Source organism: Bufo gargarizans, chromosome 5, assembly GCF_014858855.1.
Source record: "Bufo gargarizans isolate SCDJY-AF-19 chromosome 5, ASM1485885v1, whole genome shotgun sequence".
Classification (NCBI taxonomy): domain Eukaryota; kingdom Metazoa; phylum Chordata; class Amphibia; order Anura; family Bufonidae; genus Bufo; species Bufo gargarizans.
This window is the reverse complement of record NC_058084.1, coordinates 449447167-449468770: the sequence shown is the minus strand read 5'-3', so window position 1 is coordinate 449468770 and position 21604 is coordinate 449447167. Positions and strand designations below refer to the sequence as shown.

The 21604-nt window shown below is 43.8% G+C and overlaps 1 protein-coding gene across 3 annotated transcripts in view; it reads left to right on the top strand.

Moving 5' to 3' along the window:
* LOC122938531 (macrophage mannose receptor 1-like) overlaps positions 1-21604 on the top strand; it is a 335729-nt gene that overhangs the window by 256685 nt on the left and 57440 nt on the right. For all 3 annotated transcript variants that reach the window (XM_044294084.1, XM_044294083.1, XM_044294085.1), the window contains exons 17-21: positions 3398-3561; positions 4305-4372; positions 7322-7422; positions 11457-11599; positions 13245-13359. In XM_044294084.1, the coding sequence (XP_044150019.1) occupies positions 3398-3561; positions 4305-4372; positions 7322-7422; positions 11457-11599; positions 13245-13359 (591 nt within the window). The remainder of the gene's footprint in view (positions 1-3397; positions 3562-4304; positions 4373-7321; positions 7423-11456; positions 11600-13244; positions 13360-21604) is intronic.

The window sequence follows — 21604 nt, the reverse complement described above, 5'->3', positions numbered from 1 at the left end:
CGCGGAATACCTTGGGGTGTCTTCTTTTTCTACTGTCTGGGCATTGTAGAACCTCAGGAATCATGACAGGTGCTCAGAAAGTCAGAGCTGCTTCAAAAAGCGGAAATTCACATTTTTGTACCATAGTTTGTAAACCATTTTTTTTTGCCCAAACATTCTTTTTTTATCAAAGACATGTAGAACAATAAATTTAGCGAAAAATTTATATATGGATGTCGTTTTTTTTGCAAAATTTTACAGCTGAAAGTGAAAAATTTAATTGATGAAATGTTGAAATACTGCCAGGGCATTGGTCAAACCAAAAGGCATGACCAAGTTCTCAAAATGACCCTTTGGGGTATTAAACGCAGTCTTCCATTCATCCCCTTTCTTGATCCTGACCAGATTATATGCCCCTCTTAGGTTTAATTTAGAAAACACCTTAGCTCCAACAATCTGGTTGAACAAATCCAGAATCAGGGGAAGGGGATAAGGATCACGGATAGTAATGCGATTCATCTCTTGGAAATCTAGACACGGTCTTAATGTCCCATCTTTTTTCTTTTATTAAATAATTTTATTCGGATTCATATAGATATATATACATGTCATGCTACTGGCAGCTAAGAAATGTGTGCTGAGAAAGTGACTGCAGCCACAATTACCCGCCCATCTTTTTTCTTTACAAAAAAGAACCCTGCCGCCATAGGTGACTTAGATGGTCTGATGTGTCCCTTTGCCAAACTCTCAGTAATATACTTTCGCATAGCAACTCTTTCGGGTTCAGACAAGTTATACAACCGAGACTTTGGCAACTTAGCGCCGGGAATCAGATTGACAGGGCAATCATATTCTCTATGAGGGGGTAACTCCTGATCCACACCCTTAGCGAACACATCAGAGAAATCGGAGAGAAACGGGGGCAACATCTTAGTGGATATCCCAGCAAGAGATGTGGCGATACAGTTGTCCATACAGTAATCACTCCAGCCCTTGATCTGTCTTGCTTGCCAATCAATGACAGGATTATGTTTGGACAACCATGGCAACCCTAGCACCAGAGGGGCCGGCAGACCGTTCATTATAAAACAAGAAATACCCTCAACATGAGAATCCCCCACCCTTAACTGGATATCCTGCACCATGTGAGTCAAAGATTTTTGATAAAGGGGAGTCAAATCAATAGTGAACACTGAGATCTCTTTGTTCAGTGCATTATATTTAAAACCATGCATCAGGACAAACTGGTGATCCACAAGGTTAACCCCTGCCCCGCTTTCTTTACATAGGGACAAACATTAACAAAATGACCCCCTTTACCACAAAAAAACTGCCTCTTTTTAGCCCTGAAGTTCTTATCACCAAGGTCTGGAGAGACCCGTCCAAATTGCATAGGTTCATCTCCAGACATGGGCTCAGGTGTCTCATTACCCCGAGTGTCAGAGGCACCGACCTCCCTTCAGGTAATACGTCTCGAGAGAACAGAGTCTTGCACCTTTCCCTCAAGGTCTATCAATTCGTACAGCAAGAGACATGGCAGCCTCTAATGAAACAGAATTTTCATGGAGTGCTAGGGCAACTTGGGTTCAGAGCAGGTCTGGACTCCACTGGTGGAGAGAGACGCCTGACACCTTGCAACAGTTTTACGGAGGTCTGCTACCTCCAGCGACAACCCTTGCTAGCGATCCACCAGTGCAGAGACAGGATCCATGACCACACAGAGCAAGGGAAACAGTAATGGTATTCGGCGGCTAATAATGTCACGGGTAGTACGGGAAAGGAAACAACAAAACTACAGACTAGGCCCCAACCCTAGGGAATAAAGAGGTCACCTCCTAGCAAACCCTGACTCTCTCTCTAAGCTGCTAACCACATGTGCAAGTCTCAAAGTTAGAAATGTACATGCACGGGAACCTAAGATTGCTGACACACTGCACCAAACCCTCAGCTTAGGGAACAGGGAAAGAGGCAACTGGCTCCTTCCAACCTGAAGGAGCCAGTGTCTCCCTGAGGCCTAGTCAGGACAAACACAACAAGAAAAGGGAAAGGACTTAGCTTGAGAAGCAACTGGAACAGGAGAATCACCACACAAGCAGAGCACTCCTCAGAAGAACTTTTAGCCGCAGGGAAACCAGTGAAAGGCGGAACATATAAAGCGGCCACCTGACTGATATTGAGCAACACCTGCGAAGGGGTGGAAATCTGTCAGCAACAATGAAAAGAGATCTGTCAGATCGACTCCTGAGTCTTCCGTCTATCTGAACTTTTAAGATCTCTCCCAGAGCCGGCGGTGACAACTACCTGTTATGTGCCGCTATAAAATTCAGGGAGTGCAGGTTTCACATGCATGCTGGTCCAACTCCGATTTTTGTATTTTTTTGCGCCTAAATGTTAAAAGGGATGTCTTACCACCCAAAGAGGTGTTAATGTTCTCGTAGCAAAACCCTAATGCGAAAGTCTAAGCCTAAAGAAAGAAGCCTGAGGGAGCATCACCTCTGAGTTCAGCAAGTGTAGCACACCAGTTGGTTGGCAGTGTGAAAGGTAGGGAACACCAGAAGAGATTGAGGACAACTTGCCGCAATAGAGACCCATGGTCACACACAAGGGTGAACAACCGCCATTCCATTCAGTGTAATGTTGTATCAACCATTGCGAATATTAAGTATAAGTTGGTTAGCCCCCATCTTCAGCTCTTTACTCTGTTTGACTAACCTGGAAGACACTTAAGACTAACTTATACTATCAGGCCACCTACCCTCGGCATTTGCCTAGTGTCAAATAGAAAAAAGATACATTGTGAAATTCCATGTACATGTACACCTAGTGAGCCCTCTAAGGCTACTTTCACACTTGCGTTCGGGGCTCCGCTTGTGAGTTCCGTTTGAAGGCTCTCACAAGCGGCCCCGAATGCATCCGTACGGCCCCAATGCATTCTGAGTGGATGCGGATCTGCTCAGAATGCATCAGTCTGGCACCGTTTTTCCTCCGCTCCGCTCAGCTGGCGGACACCCGAACGCTGCCTGGCCGTGCGGAGGCAAACGGATCCGTCCAGACTTACAATGTAAGTCAATGGGGATGGATCCGTTTGAAGTTGACACAATATGGCTCAATTTTCAAACGGATCCGTCCCCCATTGACTTTCAATGTAAAGTCTGAGCAACTTTTCACACTTAGAATTTTTTCTAAACTATAATGCAGACGGATCCGCTCTGAACGCAAGTGTGAAAGTAGCCTAAGAGGTCAAATAATGTGATACATTTTTTGATTGTTGGAGGTAAACTGAGTGAAATGGAGAAAAACAGTCAAAACCAAATTCCACTCCAGCGTCCCCTGTGCTTCCATGCTTACATATACGGTACCCATTATTTGTGTCAATTCTCATTTTCATGTTATAATCAGATATTTGTTTCCTTTGCAGAATATAAATTTACAAGTGACGGCTGGCTTATCTACAATGACAGCCAATACTATATTAGCACAGAAGAAATGCCGATGAATCAAGCACAAGAATTTTGTAACCACAATTTTTCCCACCTTGTCACTATTCACAGTGAATCGGAGAGAACATTTATCTGGAAATATGTAAGTTCTGGATACTAATATTCTTTGCATTTTAGGCTCAAGGTCCACAGCAACTTTTGGTCAAGTAACAGTTGGGGTAAAATTTAGATCGTAGCGGGATTACGATTATTCCGCATAAGGTTGGCGATTGGGTTACTAAGGTAGCTTTGGCCTAACAAAGCCAACTGATAGGTTTTTATAAAGAAGGCTGATCATGTACCAAATTTACCACCCAGCCCGAGTCACTGTTATAAATCGAATGCATGTCTAGACAGCCTATGGAAGTTTACACCATACGGTATAGAACCTTCCCCATGATCTATGCTCTGACAGCGGCAGCCTTTTGCAGTCTCACTAGTTTCCAGTTGAAATCTAATGCAGGCACTGATCATTCTCGGTCCTGTGCAGGTAGGGTATGCTTTCTGCTGTGCGCAGCAGCCTCATCAGTACACTTCCAAAGACCACACAAAATGGCCTGTATGTCTGCAAGGAGGAAGGAAGTCTACCGCGCATATGTTCTATTTTTTTGCGGTGCAGACGGATTACGGACCCATTCAAGCTGAATGGGTCTGCATCCTTCTGCGGAAACCGCATGGATGGTGCCCGTGCATTGGGGACCGCAAACGGCCGGCACACTTTCATGTGCATGAACCCTTATAGTGCTTGGAATGGGTCATTGAAAAAAATGAAAAAAATGTTTTGCTTGGTCCTGAAGGGCCAATATATAGCTTTTCTCTTCTTGATCTTCTCTTTTTCCTTTTTAGATTAGAACCAATAGAACAGAAATATCGTATTACATTGGTTTACGTTTGGGACTGGATAAAGAATTTAAGTAGGTGCTTAACAGATAAGACTGATGTTATTTTTGATAATTGAATGTTTATGGCTGATATACTATATGATTTCTTGTTCTTGATAATAAGTTATGCAAAGTAAATGGACATATGTGAGTAATACAGCAAACTCTAAAACAATAGATAGATAAAGTAATGTGTTTGAATAATATAATAATTGGACAAGGGAATACATTATAAAAACCATACTAGGTAATAGAAGAGATACATTAGCACAGTAAAAACATAGAATTCTCATCAAATGTATCAAGCATTATTTTACTTGCATATTATTTAATTTGCATATGTAAATTATTCTAAGTCTGTACATAAAAGAGTAAATAAATAGTTAAGTATAGTATAAGAACTGTTAGACAGAGTAATAAATTATTAAAACCATACAAGGTGATAAAACACATACATTGTGTGAAACATTGTATTCTCAATAGATGTATCAAACACTAAGGGGGTCATTTATGAAACAGGGATAGGCCTAAATTAGGCATATTTCTGGTGCAGATTGTGGCGCAAAGGACATTCTCCCAACTTCTCCCGCACACGCCAGGTCTGGCGTGGGCGGGTATGGGCCGGGAGGCCGGTCTCATTTGCTATTTTCTACGTCTGTTTTAGGCATAGAAAATGGTCTAAATGTAAGACAGCTAGGAAGCTGTCTCACGTTTAGAAGCGGTGTTGGATCTGCCAAAGTTCCGAAGAGGCCGGCACCTCTACATAACTCCGGCGGATCCACTGCCAGGTATAGGGCTTATTAAGACCAGCGTCTAAAATGCCGGTTTTAATAAATGTGCCCCTAAATTACCTGCAGAAGAGGTGATTCTTGTAACAACCACCAGAGTAAAAGCAAATGTTGCTGCTAATGCTCATCAGGAGCGCCGTGTTTCAAGGACAATGTAGAACATTTACATAAATATACTTGGGAAATATTTTGGTAGCATAAGAACTATTTAAATATGTAAAATAAATAAAACCATGGTGGGTAATAAATACATTAACAGGATAAACCAACATTAAAGGGAATCTGTCACCGGTGACCTCCCTATCCAAAGCTGTTTTTGTTTTGTTGATCCGAGGCTTTATTCCCGATTTATGATACTTTTTCTTAATATGCAAATTAGGCCTTTGGTGCAATGAGGGCGTCACCATTGCTGTTGTAGCACCTGAGCTCCACACCTTTTGTGGCCAGCCCCTCTCTTGCTGCTTTGCCACTGCCTGGTCCTGTCAATCTAAGCAGCCAGGGAGTGTCTGGCCACAGAAAGGAGCGGAGCTTGGGTGCAACAAGAGCAATGGTGATGCCCTTATTGCACCAAAGGCCTAATTTGCCTTGAACGGCCTAATATACCTTTTTCTTTACTTTCTGAAAAGGTCGAAAGTAAACTGGATAATTTTTTTGGTTTTGCTTTGGAATTTAATGTGGAGCATTTCCAGTGTTATTATAATCATGTTGCACTTTAGTTGCTTTTTTAAACTCATTTGCTATATTTTTTTTTTTACATTACTGAAAGTAATCATTGAGAACCCTCCGCAGAAAGCACAATATGAATCAAATGCATAGCTGTACCCCTTCACAGTAATAATGCCCTCTGGTTCTGTGCCCCCTCCATAGTAGAAATGCCCATTGCGCCCCCTTCACATTTGTAATGCCCTTTGTGCCTCCTCCATAATAGTAATGCCCTCTGTGCCCCATCCATAGTAATAAAGTCCTTTGTGCCCCCTCCATAGTAATAAAGCCCTCTGTGCCCCCTCTGTATTAAAAAAAAAAACATAAAAAAAAAACACAGTAACTACTCACCTTGTCCTGTTCCTGAAGCTCACAGTCCTCTCTTCCCTGCAGGCACAGATCGCTCTGCGGCACTGTGTGGGCGGAGCTTCTGCAGATTTCCGGGCTGCAGGCTCCACCCACACAGGCCGGCAGCGCGATCTGTGTCTGCAGGCTGAATGGTGGAGCAGAGAGAAGTCTTCCTGCTTCACCATTCTGTGCGCCACTGGCCTGAAGGAAGGGAGGAGGGCGGGGAGCTGAGGGGTGAGTGACAGGACTACAGCTCCCAGGGCTCCAGCAATGAGCGCTTCCATCTGTATTGATGGAAGCGCTCATTGCCTCTGGCACCCCCATGAGAGCTGGAACCGGGGGTGGACCGCCCCCCCCCCCCCCCCCTTAGTATGCCACTAGCACTTACTAATATATTGTCCATATTGCCCCCTTTGCTGGCTGGATTCATTTTTCCATCACATTATATTCTGCTTGTTTCCATGGTTACGACCACCCTGCAATCCAACAGCAGTGGTCTTGCTTGCACACTATAGATAAAGGCGCCGGCCTCTCTAGTGGTCGGGACCAGAGGAGTGTGCATAGGCACTTTTCCCTATAGTGTGCAGGCACAACTGCTGGATTGCAGGGTGGTTGTAAACTATAGAAACGAGCAGTGTATAATGTGATGGAAAAATGAATCCAGCCAGCAAAGGAAGCAATATGGATAATAACACTACATTAGTAAGTGCCTTGTGATAACTTTCTCTGCATGATAAATGCCATTTGCTGTGAAGTGAGAAAACTTTTAATGGTGGATGACAGAAAAACACAGTGTAAAATCTTGATGGTATGATGTTAAAGTGGTTGCGTCATCTCAGACTTTGATGGTGTATTACCAGTCAGATATGTGCGGGTCCCACCCTGCAGCTATCTTCAGTAGTGTGCCCTACATTCTCTGTGCAACCCAGGGAGGGAGAGGGATTAGCCACCTTGAGGAGTAGAACCACCCTCATGACCACCACCAACACTCCCATCATCTCTGGCCCCAGTATCACCCCTGTTGCAAACAGAGACCATTTTTTTTTTTTACTGATCCAATCCCTTTAAGTATGTGATCATTCTCCTTTAAGAATGTGTATTATAATATAACATTATGTTGACAATGCCATTTATTCGTCATTAGGTGGATGGACGGTTCCCCAGTTGACTTTGTCGCCTGGGCGTTAAATCAGCCTGACTTTGCCAATGAAGAGGAGTCTTGCACAGAAATGCTTAAAGAACGAGGTATGCCTTAAGCCTATAATGACATCTCTATATGATAGAATACTGTATATCAATAGAATTTGCACATTTAGCAAGTACATGTCTTCTCTTACAGGTAACGCATTTCAGGTCTGAATGCGCCCCTTCAGACCAAGAACAGTTTGCTCTTGGTCTGAAGATGGGGCCCGCTCGGCCCAGAAACCCGTTACCTGTAAGAGACAATTAATAAAGAATACAACTCCACATCTGTCATCTTGACTCACCTGGTTGCGCCTCCATCTATTCCTTTCCTTCTATCACTTTACACAGATGTAGACCTACATCAGGGGTGGCCAACCCGCGGCTCTCGAGCCGCATGCGTCTCCTCGCACCTTCACTTGCGGCTCTAAGAGGAGCGCGCTCTCCTCTACATATGCGGCTCGCAGGGGAGCGGGCCAGGGATGTCGCAGGTATCAAAATATTAGCAGCACAGGGGAGAAGGGAGAAGAAAGCAGTCCCCCCCCCTCCCCCCTGTGCTGCTGCCGCTGCCACCAATGAGAATGCAGAGGTGAAGAGGAGGGGAGGGGCTGTGGCCACTGCCACCAATGAAGTTAACTCACTCATTTATTCAAATACAGAAGGCGGGTGCTGGCTGCAGAATCATATAGCCCGCACCCGACCTTTATGAGAGGTAGCTGAGATCCGCGGCAGTTAACCCCTTAGGTGCCGCACCTGAGGGGTTAACTGCCGGGGATCGCAGCGCCGTCATAGAGGCCAGGTGTCGGCTATGTGATTCTGCCTGCACCCGCCTCCTGTATCTGTATTAAAGGTTAATTGTCATTGGTGGTGCAGTGCACCCCCTCCCCCCTTAATACGTGGAGGCCCACGCTCTGACCTGACGCTTTGCACGTTAGGTCACTGTGGAGAGGGCGCCACAGTCTTCAGAGCAGCGGCAGCAGAGGTAGGATAAGCCCACTCCTATACAGTTTTATTTTATTAAAGTACTGATCATGGGGGTCTTATCTGACATGGCGGTAAGTATGAGCTCAGATAACACCCCCAAATCCTCATCAGACCCACAAAATTTGCCTCCCCAGTGCTCACATAAGACACCAAAAATCAGACACCCCATGCTCACATCTGTCCTATGTCAAATCACCCCCCCCCCCCCACACATGATCTCAGAATGGGGGTAAGGGAGTCATCTGAGCATGGGGCAGTCATCTGAGCATAAGGGTGTCATCTGTGCATGGGAAGTCATCTGAACATAAGGGTGTCATCTGTGCATGGGAGGTCATCTGAGCATAAGGGTGTCATCTGTGCATGGGATGTCATCTGAGAAATCTTCAAAACACATTGTGAAAAACAAAGATTGCTAAGTCTCACTAAAGCTGTCTACACTACAGGTAGGAAAGGTGGTTTTAATGCACTTTTAAATGTTTGATAAATCAATTGCAGTAATACGGTCGTGTGCACGCATATTTGTGTAAACGGATAGCTTGTGGCTCCTGGCAGTCATACGATTTTTTTTTCTGGCTCTTTGTGACTGTAAGGTTGGCCATCCCTGGTCTACATCTATCAAGCCCCCTATACTAGTTACATCAAAAAGTAGCAAATTTTGGGACAAGCTGACCTGGCACATTTATTATCATTTACACCAGAAAACTAGTGCCCCTGGCTTGCGCACATTTCAGTTCTGGTGCCTTGTATAACCAATATGTGCCACAATTATTAATAGGCATACACTTCAGAACCCTGCCATTTTTCACCTTAAGGACCAGGTAATTTTTTGAAAATCTGACATATCTTACTTTTTGTGGTGATAACTTTAAAACGCTTTTTCTTATCCAAGCCATTCTGAGATTGTTTTCTCGTCACATATTGTGCTTCATGACAGTGGTAAATTTGAGTCAAAATATTTTAATTTTTATTTATAAAAAAATACAAAATTTACAAAAAAGTGAAAAATTCACAATTTTCTAAATTTTAATTTCTCTGCTTTTAAAACAGATAGTGATATCTCCTAAAATAGTTATTACTTTACATTTCTCATATGTCTACTTCATGTTTGGTTCATTTTGTAAATGACATTTTCTTTTATTGGGACGTTAGAAGGATAGAAGGAATTAGAAGTTTAGAAGCAAATCTTGAAATTTTTCTGAGAATTTCCAAAACCCACTTTTTAAGGACCAGTTCAGGACTAGAGTCACTTTGTGAGGCTTACATAATAGAAACCACCCAAAAATGGCCCCATTTTAGAAACTACACCCCTCAAGGTAATTAAAACTGATTTTTACAAACTTTGTTAACCCTTTAGGTGTTCAACAAGAATTAAAGGAAAATGTAGATGACATTTCAGAATTTGCCTTTTTTGGCAGATTTTCCATTTTGATCCATTTTTTCCAGTAACAAGGCAAGGGCTAACAGCCAAACAAAACTCAATATTAATTACTCTGATTCTGCAGTTTACAGTTTATGTGGTCGTAAACTGCTGTATGGGCACACGGCAGGGCACAGAAGGAAAGGAACACCATGGTTTTTGGAAGGCAGATTTCACTGGGATAATTTTAAGCTGCCATGTCACATTTGAAGACCCCCGATGCACCCCTAGAGTAGAAACTCCCAAAAAGTGACCCCATTTTGGAAACTACAGGATAAGGTGGCAGTTTTGTTGGTACTATTTTAAGGTACATATGATTTTTGGTTGCTCTATATTACACTTTTTGTGAGGCAAGGTAAAATTTTTTTTTGTTATTTACAATATTCATCTGACTATTCATATGACTTTGGTCATAATCGCTTGGTATTACACTTTTTGTGATGTAAGGCTTTTTGGACACACTTTTTATTTTTATTTTTTTACGGTGTTCACCTGAGGGGTTAGGTCATATGATATTTTTATATAGCAGGTTCTTACGGATGTGGTGATACCTGATATGTATACTTTTTTATTTATTAAAGTTTTACACAATAACAGCATTTTTGAAAACCAAAAAATCATGTTTTAGTGTCTCCATATTCTGAGAGCCATAGTTTTTTATTTTTTATGCGATTGTCTTAGGTAGGGTCTCATTTTTTGCGAGATGAGATGACGGTTTGATTGGTATGAATTTGGAGTGCGTAAGACTATTTGATTGCTTGGTATTACACTTTTTGTGATATAAGGTGACAAAAAAATAATTTTTTTTGCTCAGTTTTTATTTTTTTACGGTGTTCATCTGAGGTGGTAGATTATGTGACATTTTATAGAGTACGTCGTTACAGACACGGCAATACCTAATATGTCTGTTTTTTATTTTTTTAAGCACTATTTTATGGTATGGGGCCTTTTTTTTTTTTTTACTTTATTATAAAAATAAAAATTAACTTTTTTTTCACTTTTTATATTTGTCCCACTGTGGGACTTCATCTTTTCAGGGTTTGATCCCTGTTTCAATTCAGTACAATACATTCTATATTTTACTGAATTGAGCTGTCAGTGACTTACACAGTAAGACGTTGACAGTTGCCTAGGAGACCCAGCCCTCAGCCTAAGCTTGTCAATGCAGGTGACTGCAAAGATACACCTGCACTTAAGAAATCATTGTGAACCAGTTCATCTTTGAAACTGCTTGTCCCGATCATTCAGCATTTTCACTACTACCTCTGGCCTTCCGCATGCTGAAGCTGCTCTCACGTGTTTTTTAAGAGCAGCTGTCATCATACTGTCTGATAGAGTAGGTCATTGTGACTTAACTGAGCCCTTTTCCTCTGCAATCGGTATTAGCGATGCAGAGAAATTCTTACTTATATGTAAATGAGGTGCTCAGAGCATCAAGACCCTACCCCCTCGGAGCACTGCTTCACCTCCTCCTCTCTCTGTTGCCACTCCCCCTACTGATGAGTGTCAGGGCCAGGCATTCTCACTGCTCCGATGCCTGGCTCTGAAATCTCATGCGCTGGTGGCAGTACCATTGGCACATGCGCAGTGACCCTAAAGTGGGATGGTGACAGGTGCACAGATATTACAAAATGTGCAGATTTGTATGCCCACGTATATAACTGCTTCTTCATTTCCTTTTATTTCATTTTCCTAGGACTTTGGCATGACATAAATTGTGGTCTTTCTAAAGCATTTATCTGTGAAAGGACAAACAGTTCCATCCATGCAACATTTGCCCCGACTGTTCCTGCCCCAGAAGGTGGATGTCCATCTGGTTGGCTTTCATTTGGACAAATGGTAATTTTTCAGTGTATAGAATGCAGAACATACTACAAAAGTAACTTGTATACCCAGCTCCAGATGTGTAGTAGGACATCATACTTAATATGATGTCCCTAATACCCATATAAAACTTTTTCCAATATACTTTATTAATGGATTTTCGATTTTTCTTAGTCTTCCCTGTGCGCTTAAGACTGCTCAGCGGTGTATGTAGTCCGGGCTGTAGACACTTTATGAATGGGGCCGCAGCAGCAGTGCGTACGGGCAGGAGCGCGTATTGCTGCTCCTGCCTGTGCACCCCGGAGGATTACTAACCCTATATCCATATACTATGCCAGGATTAGCTGAGCGGTGCGGGCTCCTGCTTCTGCCTGCTCCGCTAAGCTAAGAGTCCTGCATGTCAGCACTTAGCTTAGCGGAGCAGGCAGAAGCAGGAGCCCGCTCTGCTCAGCTAATCCTGGCAAAACACATGGGTACAGGGTACCCATGTGCTATGCCAGGAGTTAGTAAACCATTGTAGTAAACACATATTGCTGCTCCTGCCCGTACGCACTGCTGCTGCAGCCCCATTTATAAAATGTCATGCCCGTGCACCGCTGAGCAGTCAGAGCTGTACGGAAATGTCTGTTTAAAGTGCACAGGGAAAAGTGTAATAAAAATACAAAATCCATTAATAAAGTATATTAGAAAAACTATTATTAGGTCATTAGGGACATAATATAAAAATTTTAGTCAAAGGTTTAGTTACTCTTTAAGGCTATTGAACGGTTTGTCTAAGATTTTTAATTTTCTTGGGCAACCCCTTTAAGCAGTCTCTAAGTAGTGTTGGTAAGCCTTAAAGGGGTTGCCTGGTACTTTAATACCAATGGATTTTCCCTAGAATAGGCCATCAATATCAGGTCTGTCAATGTCCAACAAGGTCATCAATATCTATAACCCAGAAAGCCCCGTTAACCCTTAACTTTGCCTGTGAAAAATAGTCACGGTCACCTTCACATACCTTCACTCCCCCATCTGTAGCCATGCGACCTGACCACCCAACCTATCCCTATCGCTGTGTCTTTATTATTATGTTGATCCTGTGTTTAAATGAGTTTTCCAAGTGTTGTACTGATGACTTATCCCCAGGGTAGGTCATCAGTTCCGGATCAATGGGAGTCCGAATCCCAGCACCCCCACCAGTCAGTTGTTTGAAAAGGTAATGGCTCTGTGGCCTCCTCCTAGGCCGGTGACATCACGTTCATCAGTGAATGGGTCTGAGCTGCAATACCACGCACAGCCACTAACTATACAATGTATGGCTTTTATGCTGCGAGGATGCTGAGGAGCACCGTGGCCTCCTCAAACAGTTGATCGGCAGTAGTTTAGGGGGTCAAACCCCCATTGATCACATGCTGGTGACCTAGCCTGAGGACAGGTCATCAGTATGAAACACTCAGAAAACCCCTTTAACGAGAATAATATAGAGTTTTACAGATAACAGATGGTTATTGGCATGTTCTGTGTATCTAATGCAAGATAACCAAAAGTAGACGTCAAATGATACCTCGTGGCTTTATTCCTATATTTAGCTTGTATTACACATTTTCATCTAATTCATTTCACATAAGATGTTTGATGTAAAACTGCAACTGAATTCCGTTAATATACTGTATTTCAGTGTTATGGAATATTTGGCACAGAAGAAGGTGAAGCCGTTCACTGGGATAATGCCAGACGCGAATGTCAGTCCTTGGGAGGAAATCTGGTCACCATAAATGATGATCTGGTACAAAGTAAGTCATGTATAGCTTACTATCACATTGTTGTAAATCTTAAAGGGGTTTTCCAGGACTATAACATTGATAATCTATCCGTAGGATACTGTAGGTCATTAGTGGTTGATTGGTGGGGTCTAACACCTAGGACCATGCCAGTCATGAGTAGTGATGAGCGGCAGGGACTATATTAGAATTTGCGATATTTCACGAATATTCGTCATATATTCGCGATTATGTTCTTGATTGCGAAAAATTGGCAATGTAATATTCGTGTTATGCGTGTGAAATACAGGCGTGGGTCACTTTTGCTACATTTTCCAAGCTGCTAGAAGTTTCCTGAGACTGGAGAAAATGGTCGGCACGGCAGAACATTAAAAATGGCTTTATATGCAGTTAGAGTGCTCCAATATATTCGCAATTGCGCTAATCGGCACTAATGATGCGAATATTTTGGTGCAATATGTGAAACTTCACATTTTAGCAGGTCTGCATGTATGTATGGACAGCAGAACCTATCACACCACCTAACACCCTGCACTGCAACAGCTCCACTATATCAGGATATAACCTACACTGACTAACTATCTAATGTAATGAGCGGAAAGCACAGAGCACAGAAATCACACTGCTGTCTCTCTCAGAACTTTAAAAAACTGTAGAAAATGGCTGCTGGGGAGGTTCTTATATAGTATGGGGGAGGCAGCTTTTCTATTGGTTGCTAGGGATGTTGCTAAGCTCAGACACAGACATTGCAGCCTTCTCATTGGCCCACAAGCAAGAAGGGAGGTTACTGATGAAAAAAAAAATCTAGAATATTCGAAATTACGAATATATATCACTATATTGTAAATATTTGCAAATTCTCAAAATGCCGATGTTCGCGATTAATTTTCGTGATTCGAATATTCGCGCCCAACACTAGTCATGAGAATAAAGTGATCACTGTGGCCGACTCATTGCTTCAGTGGGCATAGCAACCCATCCTTATGTTGGGCTGTGCCTGGTACTGCCACATTCAGAATGTACTCTTTACAGTAACAGTCTCACGCCTCCGTAAGTTTCACCTATAAGTGCCAGAAACGGTGCCCTCATAACTGACAGATGGCCGCAGTGCCCACAAGTAGGCAAGATTTTGTCAACGTGGTTTGGTTAATGAGTATGGTTATGTATATACTGTTTGGTGTGCACACAAATGGATGCTCATAATAAAGTCAGTAATGCTGCCAAACTATAGACAATAACTAGCGCCACCATATAGCACCCAAAAATAATGCTGCCATCCTGTGTATAACTAAGGCTACTGTCACACTTGCTTTGTTGTTTTCCGGTATTAAGATCCGGCAGAGGATCTCAACACCGGAAAAAAAAAAAATTCTGTTTAGTCCTCATGCATTCTGAATGGAAAGATGCATCAGGATGTCTTCCATTCTGTCAGCATTCCGTTCTGTGACTGCTGCAAGCTGCGGTTTTGTGTCCAGTTATAAAAACTGAAAAAAATATAATAATACCGGATCAATTTTTTCCCGTTTTGATTTCACACAATGTGCAAAATCAAAATGATCCGTTTAATTCCGGTATTGAGATCCTCTGCTGGATCTCAATACCGGAATTAGCAACGCAAGTGTAAAAGTCGCCTAACACACCTATATAAAGACAGACAGAGTAGATAACAGCACAAGAATACCCCCTAAATCAGGCATGCTCAATCTGCGGCCCTCCAGCTGTTGTAAAACTACAACTACCACGATGCCCTTCTGTAGGATGATAGCTGTAGGCTGTCAGGGAATGATGGGAGTTGTCGTTTTGCAACAGCTGGAGGGCCGCAGGTTGAGCATGCCTGCCCTAAATAGTGCCACCATACCCAGAAGAATGCTCATAAAGATCAGTATAAACAGGCTGTACCAGCTGAGTGCCACCTATACACAATAGTGCCTGTATGATGTAACGGTATAAACTGTGGTGGTCCTGGGTAGTAGAATTGGCTATCAATCTAATAAGTACTATCTATAACCCAATCAGTTCTGCATTAAGCCCTGTGATTATACAGTACTCATTCTGTTTCTGTCAGTCCCATAGGACCACCGCTCTTTTCAAACTCAGAACCCCTGATTATGTGGGTCCCAGGAATGGATACCCTGGTGATCATAAATGTATTACCTATCACATGGATAGGTGATACATGTCCTTTGTGGTGAAAACCCCTGTAATCTTTCATCACCTTAGACAGCCAGAGATACCGGGCATTAAAGGGGTCGTCTCACTTCAGCAAATAGCATTTATCCTGTAGAGAAAGTTAATACAAGGCACTTACTAATGTGTTGTGATTGTCCATATTGCTTCCTTTTCTGTCTGGATTCATTTTTCCATCACATTATACACTGCTCGTTTTTCCATGGTTACGACCACCCTGCAATCCATCACTGGTGGTCGTGCTTGCACATTGTAGGAAAAAGTGCCGGCCTCTCTTGTGGCCGGGACTGTGGGAGCACACATAGGCTGGTGTTTTTTCCAATAGTGTGTAAGCATGTCCATCCCTGCTGGATTGCAGGGTGGTCATAACCATGGAAAGAAGCAGTAATATGTGATGGAAAAATTAATCCAGCCAGCAAAGGAGGCAATATGGACAAATACAATACGTTAGTAAGTGCCTCGTATTAAAGGGGTATTGTCATCTGAGACAATGGGAGCATATCACTAGGATATGCCCCGATTGTCTGATAGGTGCGGGTCCCACCGATAGGACCTATATTGAGAGCGGAGCGGGCAAAGCGGTGGCTGGAGGCCTCCGGTTCGGCCACCACCAAGCTCTCTTCTTATAGAAGTTGACCGTCCAACGCTCCCATTCACTTCTATGGGCCCGACAGAAATAACAGAGCCAATGCTCGGCTATTTTCGGCGGCTCCATAGAATGATGGGAGGCCGACTGTGCATGTGCAGTGCGCCTTCCGCCACTTTTGGGTCTCCGTTTAGAAGATAGGTGCGAGTCTCAGTGGTGGGACCTGCACCTATCAGAAAATAGGGTCATATTTCTCTACATGATGCATGCCATTTGCTGAAGTGAGACAACTCCTTTAAGCTCTTAGCCATTCTAGACACACATTTTGCTGTCTCCATTGTGGGCACCAACAGAGTTTGAACATCATAAGTACACCTTAAAGTGGACCTGTCACCTCTTCTGACATGTCTGTTTTAGCAACTACTTTTGCTTGTTCTTATTCTTATGTTATGTACACCCAGCATTACATGGAATGGTTGTCAGGACAGAGTTAATCACCCTGTTCCTCCCCTTTTGGTAGGAGTAGGCTGGTTCTTCTTCCTGGAAGGAGGCAGAGTTCTAGCCTAGATGGTGAGGAGGAAAGAATAACATGCTCCCGCACCAATTCTCCTACGAGACCACTACTCGAGGGATATTAACCGAATCGCAGTGGCTTTTCTGAAAAGCTACAACGTTTATAATCAGCAAAGTGACCAGTAAGCAGCACCTATATATACCCTGCTGCAGGTTAGGGTCTATGGCTCAGACATCCACCCCCTACATTACATCCAGGCCAGACCACCTCAAAGCCTGCATTACTGCACAGTCTGACACTGGCAGCAATGATAGGATGGTGTCAGACTGTGCAGGGACACCCCCACTACCCAACTGAAAACAATCTGGACCTTCATTGAAAACTGCTAGCAATTCATTCATAACTTTTAGCAGGAATAATAAAGGAATTGTTAGACCAACCTATAAGACAAAAACTTAAATTGGGTGTATAGATACACTGGGGTCTAGTATAATATACTGAGCCAACCAACGAAAAGAGACCAATAACCCCATAAAGAATAAGAGAGCCCACATATAAAATACATGTAGTTTATTAACCACTACAGGACCGCCGAACGCAGGATTGCGTCCTGGCGGCGGCCCTGTTATTCCTCCTGGACGTGCCGATGCATCCTCTCGCGAGACGCGAGATTTCGGGCAGAGCCGGCCCGCACATGTGCAGTGCGGGCCGGGAATCGTTAGATCATAAGTTCGTCACCAGCCTGCCAGCCAATGATCTGTGCTGGCAGGTTGGTGACTTTTAAAAAATCGTATCAGAAGCCATCTAACACCTTATATTTATAAATATAAGGTGTTAAATGGCTTCTGTGCCTCTCTGCTGGTCCTTTTCGTCGGTTGGTCCCAGCAGAGGAGCACAGATAACTGAGTACACCAAACACTACACTTAGCCCCCAGATCACCCCCCCATCACCCCAATTAACCCCTTGATCACCCCTGTCAATCACTAGTGAAAGAGAAAAAAGTGATCAGTGTAAACTGTCACTTTTTTTTTTCACTAGTATTGACGGTTAGGTTTTAGGTTAGTTTAGGCCCCTTTGTTAGGTAGTTAGCGTCGGTTAGCGCCCAGGCCACCGCAGTCACTGATTCGCTGAATAGCGTATCGCTAATCAGCATTTGTACTTTTATAGTATCTGTAAGTGATCAGAACTGATCACAGTCAGATCTATAATAGTATTAGTGTCACCTTAGTTCGCCCTCCACCCAAAACGCAGTGTTTGCCCGATCAGGCCTGATCGGTCGCCCACACGTGCGTTCACCCACATCCGCCCCGCCGCAGTGACAAAATTTTTATTTATTTTTTTATCACTGCGCAATCACTACACAAGCGCTGCGGCGGTAAAAAAATCAGTTTTGATATTTTTTATCAATCGCAGCGGCTTCCGGTACTTCGCTAGCCTCCCATTTGTAAGACAGGCTTGCTTTTTTTCTTGGATAGTCTCAGGGAATACCCCCTAAATTTAGTTGACCAAATGGCAAGTAAGGGGTATTCTTCTGAAGAGGCCTACAGGCTTCTGACCTAGTCGAATGAGGAATGGGAACCCTCATCTGATGAATCCAGCGGGTCAGAATACAAACTGGTAGTAAGCAGTGGCAGTCTGACCCAAAGTTCGGACGATGAGGTTGAGGTCCCTGATACCACCAGGCGTACCCGGCCCCGTGTTGCTAGACCACAGGTTGCGCAGGATCCGCTTCAAGGGCAGCAGAGTGGGGCTGGCGCTGTCGGATTACATGGTGAGGCATACACAAGCAGCGCAGCCCATCCTGGACCTAGTACCAGCACTGCCGTAGAACATGGTGAAGTGGTGAGCACCAGAAGGGCAGTTGAAGCTGGTACGGTGGCACGTGCATTAGTTCCCCCATCACAGCCACCGCACAGACAGGCCCGTAGAGCCCCTAGAGTCCCTGAGGTGCTGGCAAACCCTGATTGGCAGCCCCCAACTTCAGCCGCACCAGTAGTTCCCCCTTTCACCGCCCAGTCTTGAGTTCGGGTTGAGACAGCTCAGATCTGATCGGCAATGTTTTTTTTTTTGACTGCGGAGCTCTTGGACTTAGTCGTGGCAGAAACAAATCAGTATGCCACTTAATTTATAGCCGCCAACCCGGGAAGCTTTTATGCCCAGTCTTTCCGGTGGAAACCCATCCAAGTTTCCGAATTTAAAACTTTTCTGGGCCTTCTCCTCAACATGGGCCTGACAAAAAAGCATGAATTGCGGTCATATTGGTCCACGAATCCAATTCATCACATGCCTATGTTCTCTGCTGCCATGTCCAGGACATGATTTGAGACCATCCTGCGTTTCCTGCACTTTAGTGACAACAGCACTTCTCGTCCCAGAGGCCACCCAGCTTTTGACCGGCTCCACAAAATTCGGCCCCTCATAGACCACCTTAACACCAGATTTGTATACCCCTGAGCAAAACATCTGCATAGACGAGTCCCTTATACATTTTACCAGGCGCCTTGGCTTCAAACAATACATCCCAAGCAAGCGCGCCCGGTATGGGGTCAAATTGTATAAGCTCTGTGAAAGGGCCACAGGCTATACGCACAAATTTTGAGTCTGAGGGTAAAGATCAGACCCTGGAGCCGGTCGGTTGACCTGACTACCTGGGGAGCAGTGGGAAGACAGTCTGGGACTTGGTGTCACCTTTATTTGGCAAGGGGTACCATCTTTATGAGGACAATTTTTACACAAGTGTGCCCCTCTTCAGGCATTTGTTCTTAGAACAGATTGGCTGCTGTGGCACCGTGCGACCTAGTCGCCGGGGCTTCCCCCAATGGCTCGTTACCACCCGTCTTGCAAGGGGGGAGAGGGCTGCCTTGTGTAACGAAGAACTGCTCGCGGTGAAATGGAGAGACAAGCGTGACGTTTACATGCTCTCCTCCATTCACACAGACATGACAATCGAAATTGAACGAGCAACTGGAGTGGACTCTTGGTCCACAACTACAATTTGCTCATGGGAGGGGTGGACTTCAATGACCAGATGTTGGCTCCCTATTTACTTTCCCGCAGGACCAGACGCTGGTATAAGAAGGTGTCTGTATATTTAATTCAATTGGCACTGTATAATTGTTTTGTTCTCTACAGTAAGGCTGGGAGAACAAGATCCTTCCTCAAATTTCAGGAAGAGATCATCGAGAACCTCCTGTATCCAGGAGGTTCCGTGGCCCCAACCACCAGTGTAGTGAGCCGTCTACACGAGTGACATTTCCCCAATGTCGTTGCTGGTACCTCAAACCAACCGCCACCAGGAAAAAAATGTTGTGTCTGTAGTAGGAGTGGAATAAGGCGTGACACTCGCTATTTCTGTCCTGACTGCCCTGACCACCTTGCCCTATGCTTAGGGAAGTGTTTCCGGAAGTACCACACACAGGTACACTATTAGCATAGGGATTGCGTCACACAGGACAGGCACACAGGGCTCTTAGGGCCCTTTCACTCACAGCTGCTGCAAACCTCTCCTTTCACCTGGGACAAAGTGCATAATGTACTTCGCCACATCTCTGGGCGATTTGCACTTTGCACATTGTCCCATGGGGAAGGAGAGGTTTGTCCTATAAAGGTAAAAAAAGCGAAACAAAAAAAAATCACCGGTAAGCAAAAAAGTTAATGTTCTGTTCCAAAAGTTCAATAAAGTTTATAAAAGTTAATGTTCTGTTCAAATGTTATAGAAAGTTAATATTAATAAATTAATTGCGTTGCGGCCTGTTTTTTTTTTTTTTTACCTTCTAGGTGGACCAACCGATGAACCAGCTGCAGCACTGATGTGCCTTCTGACAGAAGCATTGCGCTGCTGTCAGATTACACAAAAGTCGGTGTATGCGGCGCTGCAAGACGAGATTTATCCTCTGCAGTAAAAAAGATATGTTTGCCGAGGCTTATGAGCTGAGGGGCATTGTTCATATGCTTTGGCAAACACTTTGTATATAAAAAAAAAATCTAAAAAAAATCCCGGCAATGATTTATTGATCCACATCGATTGATGTGAATGGAGAAATCGGGTTTGCCAGGGCATACGAGCTGAGTGGGTTTGGATGTTGGGCGGAGCTCCTATGTCCTGGCAGACGCCTTTCCCCTCCTTTTTTTTTTTTTTTTTGGCAGAGATTTTTTCATCCACATTGATTGATGCGAATGAAGAAATCTGTGCCGTTCATTTTTTCTTTCAGCCCAGAGGCTGAACGAAAAAAAAATAATCTCATTACTCGTATGCTCAATATAAGGAGAATAGCAGAAACTCCTAATGCTGGCTATACATGTAATGATTGCGGAGACCCTCAAATGCCAGGGCAGTACAAACACCCCACAAATGACCCCATTTTGGAAAGAAGACACCCCAAGGTATTCGCTGAGGGGCATATTGAGTCCATGAAAGATTAAACTTTTTGTCCCAAGTTAGCGGAAAGGGAGACTTTGTGAGAAAAAACAAAAAAAAATCTATTTTCGCTAACTTGTGCCAAAAAAAAATAAAAAATCTTCTATGAACTCGCCATGTGCCTCATGGAATACCTTGGGGTGTCTTCTTTCCAAAATGGGGTCACATGTGGGGTATTTATACTGCCCTGGCATTTTAGGGGCCCTAAAGCGTGAGAAGAAGCCTGGAATCCAAATGTCTAAAAATGCCCTACTAAAAGGAATTTGGGCCCCTTTGCGCACCTAGGCTGCAAAAAAGTGTCACACATGTGGTATCGCCGTACTCAGGAGAAGTTGGGCAATGTGTTTTGTGGTGTCTTTTTACATATACCCATGCTGGGTGAGAGAAATATCTCTCTAAAATGACAACTTTGTATAAAAAAATGGGAAAAGTTGACTTTTAGAGAGATATTTCTCTCACCCAGCATGGGTATATGTAAAAATACACCCCAAAACACATTGCCCTACTTCTCCTGAGTACGGTGATACCACATGTGTGACACTTTTTTGCAGC